General features: G+C 38.9%; 2 protein-coding genes across 2 annotated transcripts; one reads left to right on the top strand and one right to left on the bottom strand.

Moving 5' to 3' along the window:
* Positions 1 to 4,210: 4,210 nt before the first annotated feature.
* LOC106341835 (ATP-dependent RNA helicase DHX36) lies at positions 4,211 to 10,119 on the top strand. Its single transcript, XM_013780560.1, has 14 exons — positions 4,211 to 4,427; positions 4,517 to 4,607; positions 4,713 to 5,046; positions 5,158 to 5,232; positions 5,327 to 5,371; positions 5,635 to 5,728; positions 5,845 to 5,903; positions 6,009 to 6,134; positions 6,373 to 6,425; positions 6,646 to 6,679; positions 6,783 to 6,872; positions 6,956 to 7,963; positions 8,034 to 9,128; positions 9,229 to 10,119. Exons 1-14 carry the CDS (start codon positions 4,313 to 4,315, stop codon positions 9,910 to 9,912), a joined length of 3,903 nt encoding a protein of 1,300 aa, XP_013636014.1. The 5' UTR covers positions 4,211 to 4,312; the 3' UTR covers positions 9,913 to 10,119.
* A 415-nt stretch (positions 10,120 to 10,534) lies between these two features.
* LOC106341836 (pentatricopeptide repeat-containing protein At2g30780) lies at positions 10,535 to 13,103 on the bottom strand. Its single transcript, XM_013780562.1, has 3 exons — positions 12,733 to 13,103; positions 11,222 to 12,447; positions 10,535 to 11,127 (listed from the first exon to the last, which is right to left on the bottom strand). The coding sequence occupies exons 1-2, from the start codon at positions 12,991 to 12,993 to the stop codon at positions 11,293 to 11,295; spliced, it is 1,416 nt and encodes a 471-aa protein (XP_013636016.1). The 5' UTR covers positions 12,994 to 13,103; the 3' UTR covers positions 10,535 to 11,127; positions 11,222 to 11,292.
* Between the last annotated feature and the right edge of the window lie 1,440 nt (positions 13,104 to 14,543).

The following is a 14,543-nucleotide window of genomic DNA, read 5'->3' as shown; positions in this document are numbered from 1 at the left end:
AATGAAACATTTGCTCCTGTTATTAAAATGACGACGGTGCGTATGTTTCTTCGTTTGGTCGCAGCAAATCAATGGGAAGTTTTCCAAATGGATGTCAACAACGCCTTTCTTCATGGCGATCTCGAAGAAGAAGTATACATGAAACTACCCCCTGGTTTTCGTCATTCTCATCCCAACAAGGTTTGTCGTCTTCGCAAGTCATTATATGGTCTCAAGCAAGCTCCCCGTTGCTGGTTTAAAAAGCTCTCTGATGCGCTGCTTAAGTTTGGTTTTGTCTAGTCCTATGATGACTACTCATTGTTCTGTTACGGTCGGAAAGGAATACAGCTGTGTGTGTTGATCTATGTTGACGATTTGCTTATCAGTGGAAACGATAGTCGTATGGTACAAAAGTTCAAAGAATATTTGAGTAAGTGTTTCTCTATGAAGGATCTTGGAAAACTCAAATACTTCCTTGGTATCGAAGTAAGTCGTGGTCCAGAAGGCATATTTTTATCTCAGCGAAAGTACACTTTTGACATTATTGCCGACACAGGAAACCTTGGCTGCAAGCCGGCGGCTACTCCTCTCGAACAGAATCATCAACTCGGCAAGGTTGAGAGTCCCGTCTTGGCTGATCCACGCAAGTATAGGAGGCTTGTTGGCAGGTTATATCTTCTTCATACCAGACCCGAGTTGAGTTATTTGGTTCATGTTCTCTCTCAGTATATGCAGACGCCCAAAGAAGCTCATTGGGAAGTTGCACAACGAGTAGTGCGTTTTCTAAAGAATTCTCCTGGCCAAGGAATCATGTTAAGCTCGTCTAAAGATATGTCTCTCACCATTTACTGTGACTCCGATTGGTCTTCTTGTTACAAAACTCGTCGTTCTCTTAGTGCCTTTGTTGTTTTGCTTGGTGATTCTCCGGTCTGTTGGAAGACAAAGAAGCAAGATACAATATCACATTCTTCCGCTGAAGCTGAATATCGAGCTATGTCTGATGCTCTCAAAGAAGTTAAATGGTTACGTAAACTGTTGCATGGATTCGATGTCAAACAGGATCCTACTCGCTTCTTCTGTGATAGTAAAGCAGCTATTTACATTGCTACAAATCCAGTCTTCCATGAACGTACCAAGCACATTGAAAATGATTGTCATGCAGTTCGAGACGCTGTAAAAGCTGGTCTCATTAATCTTCATCACATACGTACCAAGGAGCAGGTCGCGGACATTCTCACCAAGGCGTTGGGACGGGTTCAGTTCAATACTCTATTGTCCAAGTTGGGCGTTTGTGACCTGCACGCTCCAACGTGAGGGGGAGTATTACGATATATTCTATAACGTATAGTTTCCTATATTCGCTAGTTGAAAATATGTATAGTTTCCTATTAGTTATAAGGAAACTAGGTTATTAAACCGTCATTGGAGTTGTATAAAGTCTCAGCTGTATAGCTTAATAAAATCAAGTCAGTTTGATATCCAATTCTACAGATCTTTTATGTTTTTAATAGAACTTATCAAACGTGCCTCATGTTAGTTGATGTGGCCAGCTCCACGGATATAATGGAAGCTACATACATTGTCGAGGGCCCCCTCTGACGTCCTTTACCCCACCTTCGCCTCCACTACCACCAACATGCTACGTCTTGTTAGCCCAGAACATTTCCTGTTTAAAATTTAGGTTTCACAGAGATAAAATTTTGATTGGCCTTAGTCCTTTCATTATATTCGTGGAACCCTTTCACAATTCTGGTATCAAGTAACAGTCACAAAAAAAAAAAAAATTAAGATCAACCTAAGAAAAGGTACGGAATGGCCTAGCAATCTAAATTGTGATATACAAATATGTAATTTCCACAAATTCTTAAGAAATCAACGATTAAATGCTTATAAATCATGAATCATATCTAAGCGAAAGTGTAATAATCAGAATGTAAATAAATAAAAAGAAAAAGAGGACACAAAATCCAGAAAGTGAAAATATCACGCTGAAACCCCACATTCAAGAATCGCTAGCAGAGGAGTGAACATTCTCCTCACTTTCGATGTAGAATTCTCCCTGAACTATAAAATTGAATACACAAAAAACTTAAAATTAGAGGCTTGGTTTTACAATATGAATAAAGGATATAGACTGAAGATTTTCTCAAAAAGAAAAGATATCTCAAGGAAAAAAAAAACTTAAATTAGATTTGCAGAAGGAATGAAATCTATAGAAGTTGAGGAAGATTAGAACGACATAAATATTGTTCGTGCTCCAAGGAGAAAAAGCCAGAGACGAAATGGTGGAATTATTGAGATTTTCTCCAGAAAAAAAAAAAACCGAGAGAACTACGAAAATCAAGGATTTTTGCCCCTGAAAAATAGTAATAGCTGCAGTAAATTATGCGTCCTTTCGATTTATTTTGTGTATCTTAAAACGTTTCGTTTTCTGTTTCGATTTTTCTTTCTCCTGGCATTAAAAGTAGCAATTAGTGGTGAAATAACTAAAATAATATATTTTCTTTACTGTTTCAATTTTTTTATTTGTAGATAAGGTCCACTTGATTACGTGGAAGGCCTCAGGAATGAGCAAAAACTGATCTATTATAATATAGATTTAATATCATTTGTAATTAATAAAACTATTAGAATTTCGTTAAGGATAGTATGAAAAACAATATTATATTACTAAAAGTGTATCTAAACAACACAATAATTAATCTTGTCTCCAACTAATATTAAAACTTAAGTCCTACCTATTTAATAACTTCTATTTATATTTTTCTAAAGAGTCAGAATTCTCTTCAGCACAAACTAGTTCAACTAGTTCTTCGTATGGATGGAAATCCATTCAAAAGGATAATAATCTTTTAAAGAAAGGTTTACTTATGCAAGTATGGAATGGATGTAATACACGAGTTTGGGAGGATTGTTGGATTCCGACTACACCTCCTAGGAGATTGGTCTCCCTGTGTATTTATCCAAACATGAAGGTCTCAGAGTTCATGATAAAGCTACTGCAACTTGGAAAAAGGATAAGTTGAACTCGTTACTCCTACCCAAAGAGGTGGAGTTGATTAATGCTATCAGATTATCGAGGCATAATCAATGTGACAAGTATATTTGGCCATATAATCCAAATTTGGAATACATGGTTAAGTCAGGCTATTGGACGGCTATTCATGATTTTGTAGAAGAAGAAATTATAGCACCAGATGGATCTCTAGTACTTAAAGCTCAAATTTGGAAATTAGAAATCCTTCCTAAGATTCAACATTTCTTATGGAAAACTATTTCAAGCGCTCTGCCTACATATGTGCAACTTTGTTCAAGAGGAATCAATATGTATCCAACTTGCTAGAAATATTGCGTGGAAGAAGAGACTATTAACCATGTTCTCTTTCTTTGTCCTCATGCGCAAGTAACTTGGAGATGTTCAGGTTTACCATTCTCAAATTTTTAATCTCAAGACTTAGAGGAAAATATATTAACACTATTTGAACTTATGAATAGTTTAGATACAATATTTAGGAAGGCTAAATTGTTTTTTTGGGTACTGTGGTATATTTGAAAGTCTAGGAATAAATTTCTTTTCGCTTAAAGAAATGTTCATCCAATGGAAGATATCTAAAGAGCAGGTGAAGCCAATGATGAGTGGATATTACGAGATCAAAAGTTTGGAAGAGTCGTAAGGCCGTCTACATGGGAACCTCCTCCCTTGGGATGGCTCAAGTGTAACTTCGATTGTATTTTTAGAGTAGAAGCTGATATTGCTGGTGTGGGATGGATTGTTAGAAAAGAAAATGGATTATTTCTGTGGCGCTGGTATGGTTAGGATTCATCATGTACTATCGTCATTTACAAAGAGAAGCTTTGGGTTTTCTATTTGCAATGCAGCAAGTGTGGATTCGTGGGTGGAGAATGGTTTGGTTTGAAGGAGATAGTCTTGAACTTGATCGTATTATCAATCAAGTGTCATGCTCAACTTGGAAATGTCCTCCATGATATACGACATTACTGAGTTTCTTTTCGATTAGTCAACAGTGAAAGAAACAAGGCAGCTGATGAATTGTCCAAACATATATTAGATGTTTCTCAAGATGTAATTAGTTTTACAGTTAATGAAATGTTGTTCTAAAAAAAAAAGAAAACGACTGTGTTTGGTGCAAGTGAATGGGCCCATTGGGCCTAAGAAGAAGTCAGGCGAAGCATATTCCGTCAGCAATCAATTATTTCTTCTTTTTACTTTGCCAATTAAAATTGACAAGAGAGAGGAGAAGGAAAGGCGGTGGTTTTATAATGCAATCAAACTCATCGAACCATTACAACACTCAACCCTAACCAACAAACGATGGGGAACAAGAGGTTCAGGTCTGAAAATGCAGCAGGCAAGCCAAGTTCCGTCGAAGCTACTAGGATCTGGGCTTCTAAGGTCATCGAAGACTTTCGTGCCTCCGGTAACGAAGGTTAGTAGAGAGAGAGAGATTCCCAAACTCTTCTTTCGATTCTAATTTCGAATGTCGATTCAAACGCGCTTCTTCCTTTGTTGTTGTAGTTTACACGTTTGGGCATAATCTCTCAAACACCGAACGTGGCGTGATTCACCAGATGTGTCGGAAAATGGGTATTCAATCCAAAAGCTCTGGGTGAGTGAGAGAGTTCATTCTAACTTTAACGTCTTTTGGGTTTGATAAAGTTTTCATTTTTATAATGAGAGACCTAGTAGTCTCTGATGCTTGCTTGTTTTATAGGCAAGGGAATCAAAGGCGTCTTTCGATATTCAAAGACATGTACAGAAATGGGAAGAACAAAGGAGCTAAGGAGAAGTCAAGAAACAGAGAGAAGCTTCGGTGCGTCTCGTTTCCGCCTGAGGCTGATGCTATTCTCCAGGAGTTGTTTACTTATTATCCACCCTGTGACGGAGATACTGCTGCTACGTCGTTCAACAAGTACGTAGGCAACTCTGGTAAACAAGGGCAGTGGAAAGATGATTTTTTTAGGAAGCCGCTGATGAGCGGTGATGAGATCTTGGACAAGGTGGCGTCTTTGAGTTCTAGGCTGAGGAGTGATAGAGCTCTCCAGGAGGTAAGGGGATACTCGTCCAGAAATACAGTTTGACAAGTTATGAATCATCATGACAATTAGAGGAAAGTGAAATGTGTTTTTTTTTTCTTTAATGGATTTATGTTACTACAGATCTCTAAGTTGCGGTCAAGGCTTCCCATCACATCGTTTAGAGATGCTATAACATCTGCAGTTGAATCCAATCAGGTTCTGTGAACTCCTTCAGTATGTTAATTTGTTTCAGCTTGTGATGTCCAGTGCATGAAATGAATCACTATAAAATTCTTAATTCTAAATGCAGGTTATTCTTATTTCTGGTGAAACTGGTTGCGGGAAAACTACTCAGGTGCTTGTTGCACCTTGTTTTATTTCTTTAGTTCAGTAGAATCACCTTCTTAACGAATTAGTTTTTCATCCCTTGGATCCGAGGGTAGGCTATCAGTTTTCTAGTACACGGGCGACATATTTACGCAACTTAAATCTCTTGGAGAAAGTACGTTATGTTATACGGTTTTTCTGAATGTGAGCCTGGGATGTGATTTAGGCTATGTAAAGAGTTTTCCATATTATAAATCTTGAGGATTCTCACTCCATTTTTTATTGTTTTAGGTGCCTCAATATCTTTTAGACCATATGTGGGCAAGCAAAAGAGAAACTTGCAAAATTGTATGCACCCAACCACGGCGTATCTCCGCAATGTCAGGTTGATATTCTTCCTTATTCAGCTACGTATGATCTTTTGAAATTTTGGGTTTAATTCACATTTATGTTTTGTACTGCAAACCCCTAGCTGAATGTTTTTCCATCTCTATTTTGAAGTTTCTGAAAGAATATCCTGTGAAAGAGGTGAAAGCATTGGAGACAACATTGGTTACAAGGTTAGTAGTCTTCCAAGTTAGACATTTGCGTTTTTACATGAAAGTTGGTTGTGTTTCAATATTGTACAGAAGTAAGTGCCCATTGACTTTATGTTGCAATTTCAGGTTCGACTGCAGAGCAAAGGTGGAAGGCACTCATCAGTTGTTTTCTGCACCAATGGCATTCTCCTGAGAGTGCTTGTAGGAAAAGGCTCTGGTAGCTATGTTTCCGACATAACTCACATCATTGTGGTACTTGACATCTTCTTATTTTATCCACTATCATGTGTTCATTAAGCTTGTGTTTCATATCTATATGCTGCTATTTGTTGAACAATTAAGATATAATGAAACTGTGAACTGTTACTGTGGCATGCATGCCTTCTTGTTATATTGTTTGTCATCTCAGATTCTCCAATTTTTCCCTAGGCTGTAAAATATTATTATGTGGCTGTCTACATTAATCAGTGACCTGAATGTTACTTTGTAGGATGAAATCCATGAAAGGGATTGCTACTCTGATTTCATGTTGGCAATTATAAGGTAGTTTCTCAAACTATCAAGGTGTTTATCAAATAAATCAATTCTACGTGACTTACGAAACTATTGTTAAGGCTATGTTTCGCTTCAATGTTATTCATATGCCATATTGGTGCACATGTACTTCTGAAGCTCCAAGCGATGATAGAAGATACTATTTCTTTTCTTTTCAGTGTTTTTTTTCTAATTTGCAATGCTTTTTTTTTTTTTTTCCAATTTGCAGGGACTTGCTTCCATCAAATCCTCATCTCCGTCTGGTTCGTTAAGCTCTATGTTCTTTTCACTAATATGCTGGACTTGTGATAATGTCTTTGAGTATGACCTGACTACAATATTTTTTTTTAAATTCTGAGCCAACAGATCTTAATGAGTGCTACGCTTGATGCTGAGAGATTCTCGGGATATTTTGGAGGTTGCCCGGTTGTCCGTGTCCCTGGATTCACTTATCCAGTTAATTTCTCTTCTTTACTCTTTCTCAAACCTGGAAATTTTCTGTTTTGCCCAAGTTTCATCTCCATGCTTTCTCTCTACAGGTGAGAACTTTATATTTGGAGGATGTGCTTTCTATTCTGAAGTCAGGTGGAGATAATCATCTAAGCTCTGCCAACTTGAGTACACCAGACCAGAAGTTTTATTTAACAGATGAAGATAAACTTGCTTTAGATGAAGCAATCATCTTGGCTTGGACAAATGATGAGTTCGATGCCCTCTTAGATCTAGTTTCTTCTCGGGGAAGTCCTGAGATCTACAATTATCAGCACCAATCAACCTTGCTATCACCACTTATGGTATTTGCTGGAAAAGGAAGGATCAGCGATGTATGCATGCTCCTCTCATTCGGCGCAGACTGTAACTTAAAGTCCAAAGATGGTATGACAGCGTTAGAAATGGCCGAAACAGAGAACCAGCTAGAAGCTGCTCAAATCATCAGGGAGCATGCAGAAAGCTCTCAGTCTAATTCTCAGCAAGCACAACAGATACTCGATAAGTACATGGCGACAATCAACCCGGAGCAGGTCGATGTGAGTCTTATACAGCAGCTAATGAGGAAGATATGTGGTGACTCAGAAGATGGTGGTGCCATTCTCGTTTTTCTACCTGGATGGGATGATATAAATAAAACAAGACAGAGATTGCTTGACAGCCCTTTTTTCTCGGATGGTAGTAAATTCAACATTATATGTCTTCACTCAATGGTTCCAGCAGGGGAGCAGAAGAAAGTTTTTAGTCGTCCTCCTCGAGGTTGTCGCAAGATTGTGCTCGCTACGAATATTGCTGAGTCAGCAGTGACCATTGATGATGTGGTTTACGTGATAGATAGTGGCCAGATGAAGGAAAAGAGCTATGATCCTTACAGTAATGTCTCAACACTTCAGTCTTCATGGGTATCGAAAGCAAATGCAAAGCAGCGTGAGGGTCGCGCAGGTCGTTGCCAGCCTGGCATTTGTTATCATCTCTATTCTAGACTTCGTGCAGCCTCTATGCCAGATTTTAAAGTTCCTGAGATTAAGAGGATGCCTGTAGAAGAACTCTGCTTACAGGTACTGCTTACTTCATTTTACTTGCTGTTTATAGCAGTTACTGATTATCGTCCTTGAATGTTATTTTCAGGTTAAGATCCTCGATCCAAATTGTAAAACAAATGATTTTCTCCAGAAACTGTTGGACCCACCTGTTGATCAAAGTATTGCAAACGCCTTGAGCATCCTACAAGACATCGGGGCCCTGACACCCGAGGAAGAGCTGACAGAACTTGGAGAGAAGTTTGGTCATCTCCCAGTTCATCCTCTGATAAGCAAGATGCTTTTCTTCGCTGTATTAGTGAACTGTCTGGATCCTGCACTTACTCTGGCATGTGCAGCAGACTACAAGGAACCTTTCACCATGCCCATGTCGCCAGTTGAAAGACAGAAAGCTGCTACTGCAAAACTTGAACTTGCGTCGCTCTGTGGTGGCGACAGTGATCACCTAGCGGTTGTTGCCGCCTTTGACTGCTGGAAAAACGCAAAAGAAAGAGGTCTTGCGGCTGAGTTTTGCTCTCAGTACTTTGTCTCCCCAAGTGCTATGAAGATGTTGGATCAAATGCGTAGCCAACTTGAGTCAGAACTTAAAAGACACGGGATCATTCCTTATGACATATCGAGTTGTAGCCAGAACTCGCGTGATCCGGGTATACTCCGTGCCGTCCTAGCTGTGGGATTGTATCCAATGGTGGGGAGATTGTGCCCATCTTTTGGTAATAATCGAAGATCTTTGGTAGAGACTGCTAGTGGTGCTAAAGTTCGTGTGCATTCACTCTCAAACAACTTCAACTTGTCGTCGAGGAAGTATGATGAGTCTTTAGTTGTTTTCGATGAGATCACACGTGGAGATGGAGGCATGCACATACGAAACTGTACTGTTGCTCGCGATCTCCCTTTGTTACTGGTCTCAACAGAGATAGCTGTAGCTCCTACAGAGAGCAGTGAAGCTGATGATAGTGATGACGAGGAAGAAGAAGATGAAGAAACAGGAGAAGAAGAAGATGAAGAAGAGGGGATGAATATACTTAAAGAAGAGAGTAGGCGTGAAGAGAACATGATGTCTTCACCTGAAAATTCAGTTAAGTTAGTAGTTGATCGGTGGCTGCCTTTCAAAACCACAGCCCTTGAAGTTGCTCAAATGTACATTTTGCGGGAGAGATTAACAGCATCCATTTTGTTCAAGGTGAGTTTATACTCCGTTGTGCTTAAGTTTACTCCATACTTGAAGTGTTTTTGTTATCTGATTTGATTTGATTTTTCATCCGTTCATTGGTATGTTATAGGTAAGACATCCACGGGAAAATCTACCGCCTCATCTTGGAGCTTCTATGTATGCAATAGCTCGTATTCTCTCATATGATGGTCATGCGGGACTTTCATCTCCATCGGAGTCTATGAGGCCAAAACATTCGAGGACTGAGATGTATGAAACTGGAGGATGGGAAGAAAAGCCAAACTCTTTCCTCAACTCACTCTTTTGGTCTCTGAGTCTGAAAGAGAGCAAGCCTTCTTCTTCTGGTCACGTGAATAGGAATCGACAGCATGGTTTCAACACGGTTCAAACAGAAGTTGCATCAATGCATACGCAGCAAAACATCAAGCAAAGAAACCCCAAAGCAGCTAACAATGGTGATTCGGGTAAGAAAAAAGAGAGAATGTATGTTAATCACACCAATGGGATTCACCAGCCTATTGCTAAGCAATCAAAGCACAAATCAGCCAACAGTTTGGGTTTAGGTAACAAGAAAGAGAACATGCCTTCGGATCAGGTCTATGGTAATCAGCAACCAAACTCAGCTCCAAGAGAAGCTGCCTCACCGGTGGCTAAGCATCAGATCAGTAAGAAAACAAAGAACAGGGCAGCCAACAACTCGGATTTTGGCAAGAAGAAAACACAGTATGTTCCAAAGATAGATCTCCATAAAAAGGAACGCGAAGACAAAGTAGAACAAAAGGGAAATGCATGAAGAACCAATGGGTTTTGGTTTTGGGTCTCATGTAGGCACAGACAAATTGATGCATATCAAACAATGTGGTGTATGGTACGTAGGTGGATGGTTCCTATCTATTACGGTGGTTTTTGTTAACATATCAAGGCCCAATTTTTAACCGGCTTCATGTTGTGACAGTTTCTACTTTCTAGAGTATGGTTGCCATGTTACTCATAAAGACTATTCTAGCAGCTTTATCACCTCAAATGAGATCAATTGGTATAATACAACCCTGTGGCAACATCAAAAGATCAAAACTGAAGATGCCCCAAATTCAAAATCCAAAAGCAACAACCTTCATGTCAACTCCACACTTGAAAAACACTCCGTTCACTTTGGTCTCCAGGTTAAAACAAGAAAGAAAGAAAAAAGAGAATGCCTCTCTAGTTGTTTGTTAGTGCCTCTCTAGTTGTTTGTTAGTCTTTTGTGATGAGGGTTGCTTCTATAACCATTTTACATAAAGTTATTGCTGGTAGATCTTATTCTTTTTTTTTTTTTTTTGCAGCAAAACGTCATGCAAAGAAAAACCCCAAATCAGCTTACATGAAAAAAATGCAACGAAACAAAGAACTCTAATGAAATGGTTTGACACAGCTCATAACGACAAAAGGCTCCATGGCTTATTAGAATTTCTGAATAAGGTTCACACTATACCGAAACATTGATGTAACTGAGCTATCTCTTCCTCAAAATTACAAACAGAGGTCAACGCAAAAAAAGACAGAGCAGATGTGGATGATGTAAGAGTGCTGATAACCTAACAACAAAAAGTTTGACTTGGTGATATCCGTAACGGACCCACAGAGCGCTGGTAGGACGAGAAACACAGTGCAAACGGTCAGGTCTTTCAAGATAACTAATAAATTCACTTGGCAGAGCCTGTTCTTCATTTTCTTACGAGAGAAGAATCTGTCAGCTGTTACACAAGTAAAAAAAATGCAGACCCTGTCCTCATGACTCACAGATATTTTGTTTTACCAAGGTTCTCATCCACCAATATATTCAAAAATCTGCCATGGAAGCTTCAAACTCTTGCCGTTAACATGTACAACTGTGGCTACATAATGATGACTGAGTTCACTTATGACGGGAGACAAAAGGTGCTCTACCTCATCTCAAAACTCCGGTTACGGATTATGGACGCCTAGCCAGCATCTTTTTATCAAGGGTCATGGGGCACAGTTCTACATCCTGATATACCAATCAAATAAAAGAAACCAAACGGTAAGCACAACACCGCCGTAAGTAACCATCAAAGATAAGCAAAGGCAGAAACAACACTAACCTTTTGATATTCTGTATGGCCAATGCCCACACTTGATAAAAACACTGAACAACTCAAAACAACAGGACTCTTTACGCAACTTGAGTTGCATCTGAAGCCGATTGAGTTAGATGCGTTCTTGGAATATGTAGACACCCATGTTTCAGCATCTTTCCTATAACTCTCTCAGCATTCAACTCCATTCCGTGACTTTTATAAGCTTTAACCATAATCGCAAACGTCTTAGTAACCAACCCATAATTAGTCTCCCCCATCTCATTTACAACCCCTTCCATTTCTTCAAAGCGTCTTTGTGAGCCATACATCATTATCTTACAGTGGTAGAGAGACCTGCATAGCTTCCATCCAGCAGACTCTGCACGCTTGACGAAACTAACAAGACTGTCTACTTCATTACTTCTGAAGTAAGCCGCAGTGATCGCCCGCATAATACTCGATTTATTAACACACGTGTTGTGCTCAAAGGCCTCGTCGATTCTCCTCTCCATTGATTCAAGAATGTCTTCTTGAGCATATAGACGAATCAAAAGCACATTCAACCAAGGATAATATTCCTCCCCAGAGAGAAGACTCAATAGATTCTCAATCTTTTCGACTCTACCCTCAACAGCTTTCTTACAATACGCACAGATCATGGCTCTGACCAAAGCACCTCTGTTGACACCAACCTGATCTTTAACCGATTCGTACATCTCTTCCATTTTATTCAAATCCCCTGAGTTAGCATACCCGCGAAGCATCAGCAGACACGTCTCCGTGTCAGGCTCAACAGGACCCATCTTCATTTCTCGAAAGGTAGATTCCATCTTATCCCAGTTCCAGGCAGTCACATAACCAGCAATCAGATAGTTGTAAGTACTGGCATTTGGAGAAAGCTTCAGTTTCTGCATCTCTTCAAAAGCTGCTTCCAAATTCTTCACCATCAGAAGCCGACCGTACACAGATATAAGAATATTATACGTCACAACGGTGGGAGCACAATGCGTTTGCCTCCTGAAGTCTCTGAAAACCGACTGACATTCCTCGGCGAGTCCGTTGTACATGTAAGCACTCATCAGAGCATTGTAAACTGAAGTCGTCTGGCTTCGTTTCTTCGCAGCCTCGTTGAAAAGAAAGACCGCAAAGCTGATGTCCCTAGCTCGACCTGCGATCTTGATTCCTTTCGCATACTCCTCAGTTGTCAAAGGGATACAACAATCGAATTGTCTTCTTCTCCACTCCAAAACCTGAAGCAAAACTCAAGACTTAGATGCCCTGGACGAATCTAATCTATAACATTCTGGTTTAACACATTGATGTCTTGTCCTTACACACCAAATCAATCTAATAACGAAACAGGGCAGATGCAAGATTCGAACTTTAGACAATGACATAAAAATAAAAACCTAATCTATAACATTATGGTTTTAACTCATTGATGTTTTGTCCTTACACACCAAATCAAACACAGGGCAGATTGCAAGATTCGAACTTTCAATCAAAAACACATAGAAAAGATGAAATGTTAAAACCTGAAGAGCTAGGTAAGGAAGCCTAAAGAGTTGATCCATAAGCTCGACGATCCCAGCTCCATCACGATAACTTCTAAACAGCCACTGCCCTTTCTGATCCAGAACGCTCTCGAACCTCTCCTTACTGTTACCCGTCGCTAAAAGCTCGTTTTTTAAGATCGAAACCCTTTGGACCATATCAGTGTGATGAGCAGGCAAGGCAGTGACACGGGTGAATTTGCCGATGAATTGGCCGCTGAGTTTCATAAACTTCGATGTCATGGGTTAAGATTTCTCCTTTGGAGCGGAAGCTCCGGTTGGATTAATAGGAAGGATCGGATCGGATCTGAGGATCTGCAAAATGGGCAGAAACCCCAAAAATTAGGGTTTAGGGTAGGCGAAGAAGACGATGGATTCTCGCACGTGAGAATTAAAAGGATATATTGTGTTTGGGCCTTGTGTTTGGGCCTTAGGCCATTGACTTTAGACAATGGCTTGGAAATGGTAATTCTTAGGCCAAGGCGTTTGGAAGCCTGTGGGATTCGGTTCGGTTGAATCAGATTTATGAAATTATCTAACTAAAAAATATTTAAAATAATAAATAAAACAATGTATAAAATCTTTAGAAAACTCTATGACATTTATATTACATTAACATATATATATATAAGAACACGAACATACTTAACTTATTTCGAATTCTAGTTCGGATATCGATTCGGTTTGTATCCAAACTCCAAAGTACCAAACTCTTAAATCACATTCGAATATTTTGTATAACGGTTGGGATCAAATTTCAGTTTTCCGGTTTAGATTAAGATAAAGACTTCGGTTTGGGGTAAAACGCTTAGGCCTAGTAATTTCTTAATTCCTCCTTGCAATCAACTCCCAGTTTAAAACATTTTTAAAAAACCATTATCATATATATCACTTCCAAATGAAAATTTAATACACAACAAATAAGAGTTTACAAAAAATTTATAACCTAAAAGACAATTAACTCAATATCCCATGTAAAGAGTGGACCCAACCACTAAAAACTTTACTAATTATTGGTTCTAAACGAAAAACAGCCAACAACACAAACACCTTTGAAAACCCTCAAGAGTTTTTGAAATATGTTAGCCGAACACTTCTTCTCTAGTTCATACTGTTCTCACAAATCAAATTCACCAGTATTGTATACTATATATCAGCTTCGAAGCATATAAAATCAATCATATCACATCTAACTTCTTCTCCAGTTCACTTCCTTACAATCAACTCCTCCTGCAAAACATTTTTAAAAAGAAAACATCACTATCATACACAGATAACTGGTTGCATCAGCTATATATGAGAAAAGCGATGTAAATCAATGTATGACGAGATGGAACCATGGAAAAAAATTATGAGATGAATGCCAAGATAACTGGTTGCAATAAGGGCTACATATATGGAAAAAAAATCGTGGAAAGTACTTGGACCATGAAAATTTAGATGAATTGTGTTCGATCAGGATTGGAACCAATCTAGGATCATATGCGTCCTGGTCTATACGATATGTACACATGTTGATAAGGTGGACATAAGAGATCAATACTATTAAAAGATGAGTTATTCTTGGGTTCACCACCTGGGATGAACTTCTAGGTTCACCAGCCAATAGGATTTCATTATTTCAAATTCGATATCTTTTAAAAAAGTAAACAAAATATTATCAAGTTATATTATGTTTTTTAAATAAAAAAGTGAAAAAAAAATAGCAACTACAGAAAAAAAGAATTAAAAAAATCTTTTTAACGGCGTCAGCAAAACACTAAACCCTAAATCCTAATCCCTAAACCCTAAAT

Source organism: Brassica oleracea, chromosome C4 (genome assembly GCF_000695525.1).
Source record: "Brassica oleracea var. oleracea cultivar TO1000 chromosome C4, BOL, whole genome shotgun sequence".
NCBI classification, from domain to species: Eukaryota; Viridiplantae; Streptophyta; class Magnoliopsida; order Brassicales; family Brassicaceae; genus Brassica; species Brassica oleracea.
This window is presented reverse-complemented; position numbering and strand designations above follow the sequence as displayed.

Bases quoted from the DNA above. Each gene is read 5' to 3' on its own strand.
- LOC106341835 (XM_013780560.1), top strand. From the start codon at position 4,313: ATGGGGAACAAGAGGTTCAGGTCTGAAAATGCAGCAGGCAAGCCAAGT. The intron at 5,372-5,634 runs GTGCTTGTTGCA...TTATTGTTTTAG, and splicing joins GTTGCGGGAAAACTACTCAG to GTGCCTCAATATCTTTTAGA. The intron at 5,729-5,844 runs GTTGATATTCTT...TCTATTTTGAAG, and splicing joins GCGTATCTCCGCAATGTCAG to TTTCTGAAAGAATATCCTGT.
- LOC106341836 (XM_013780562.1), bottom strand. From the start codon at position 12,993: ATGACATCGAAGTTTATGAAACTCAGCGGCCAATTCATCGGCAAATTC. The intron at 12,448-12,732 runs GTTTTAACATTT...GTTTTGCTTCAG, and splicing joins TTCCTTACCTAGCTCTTCAG to GTTTTGGAGTGGAGAAGAAG.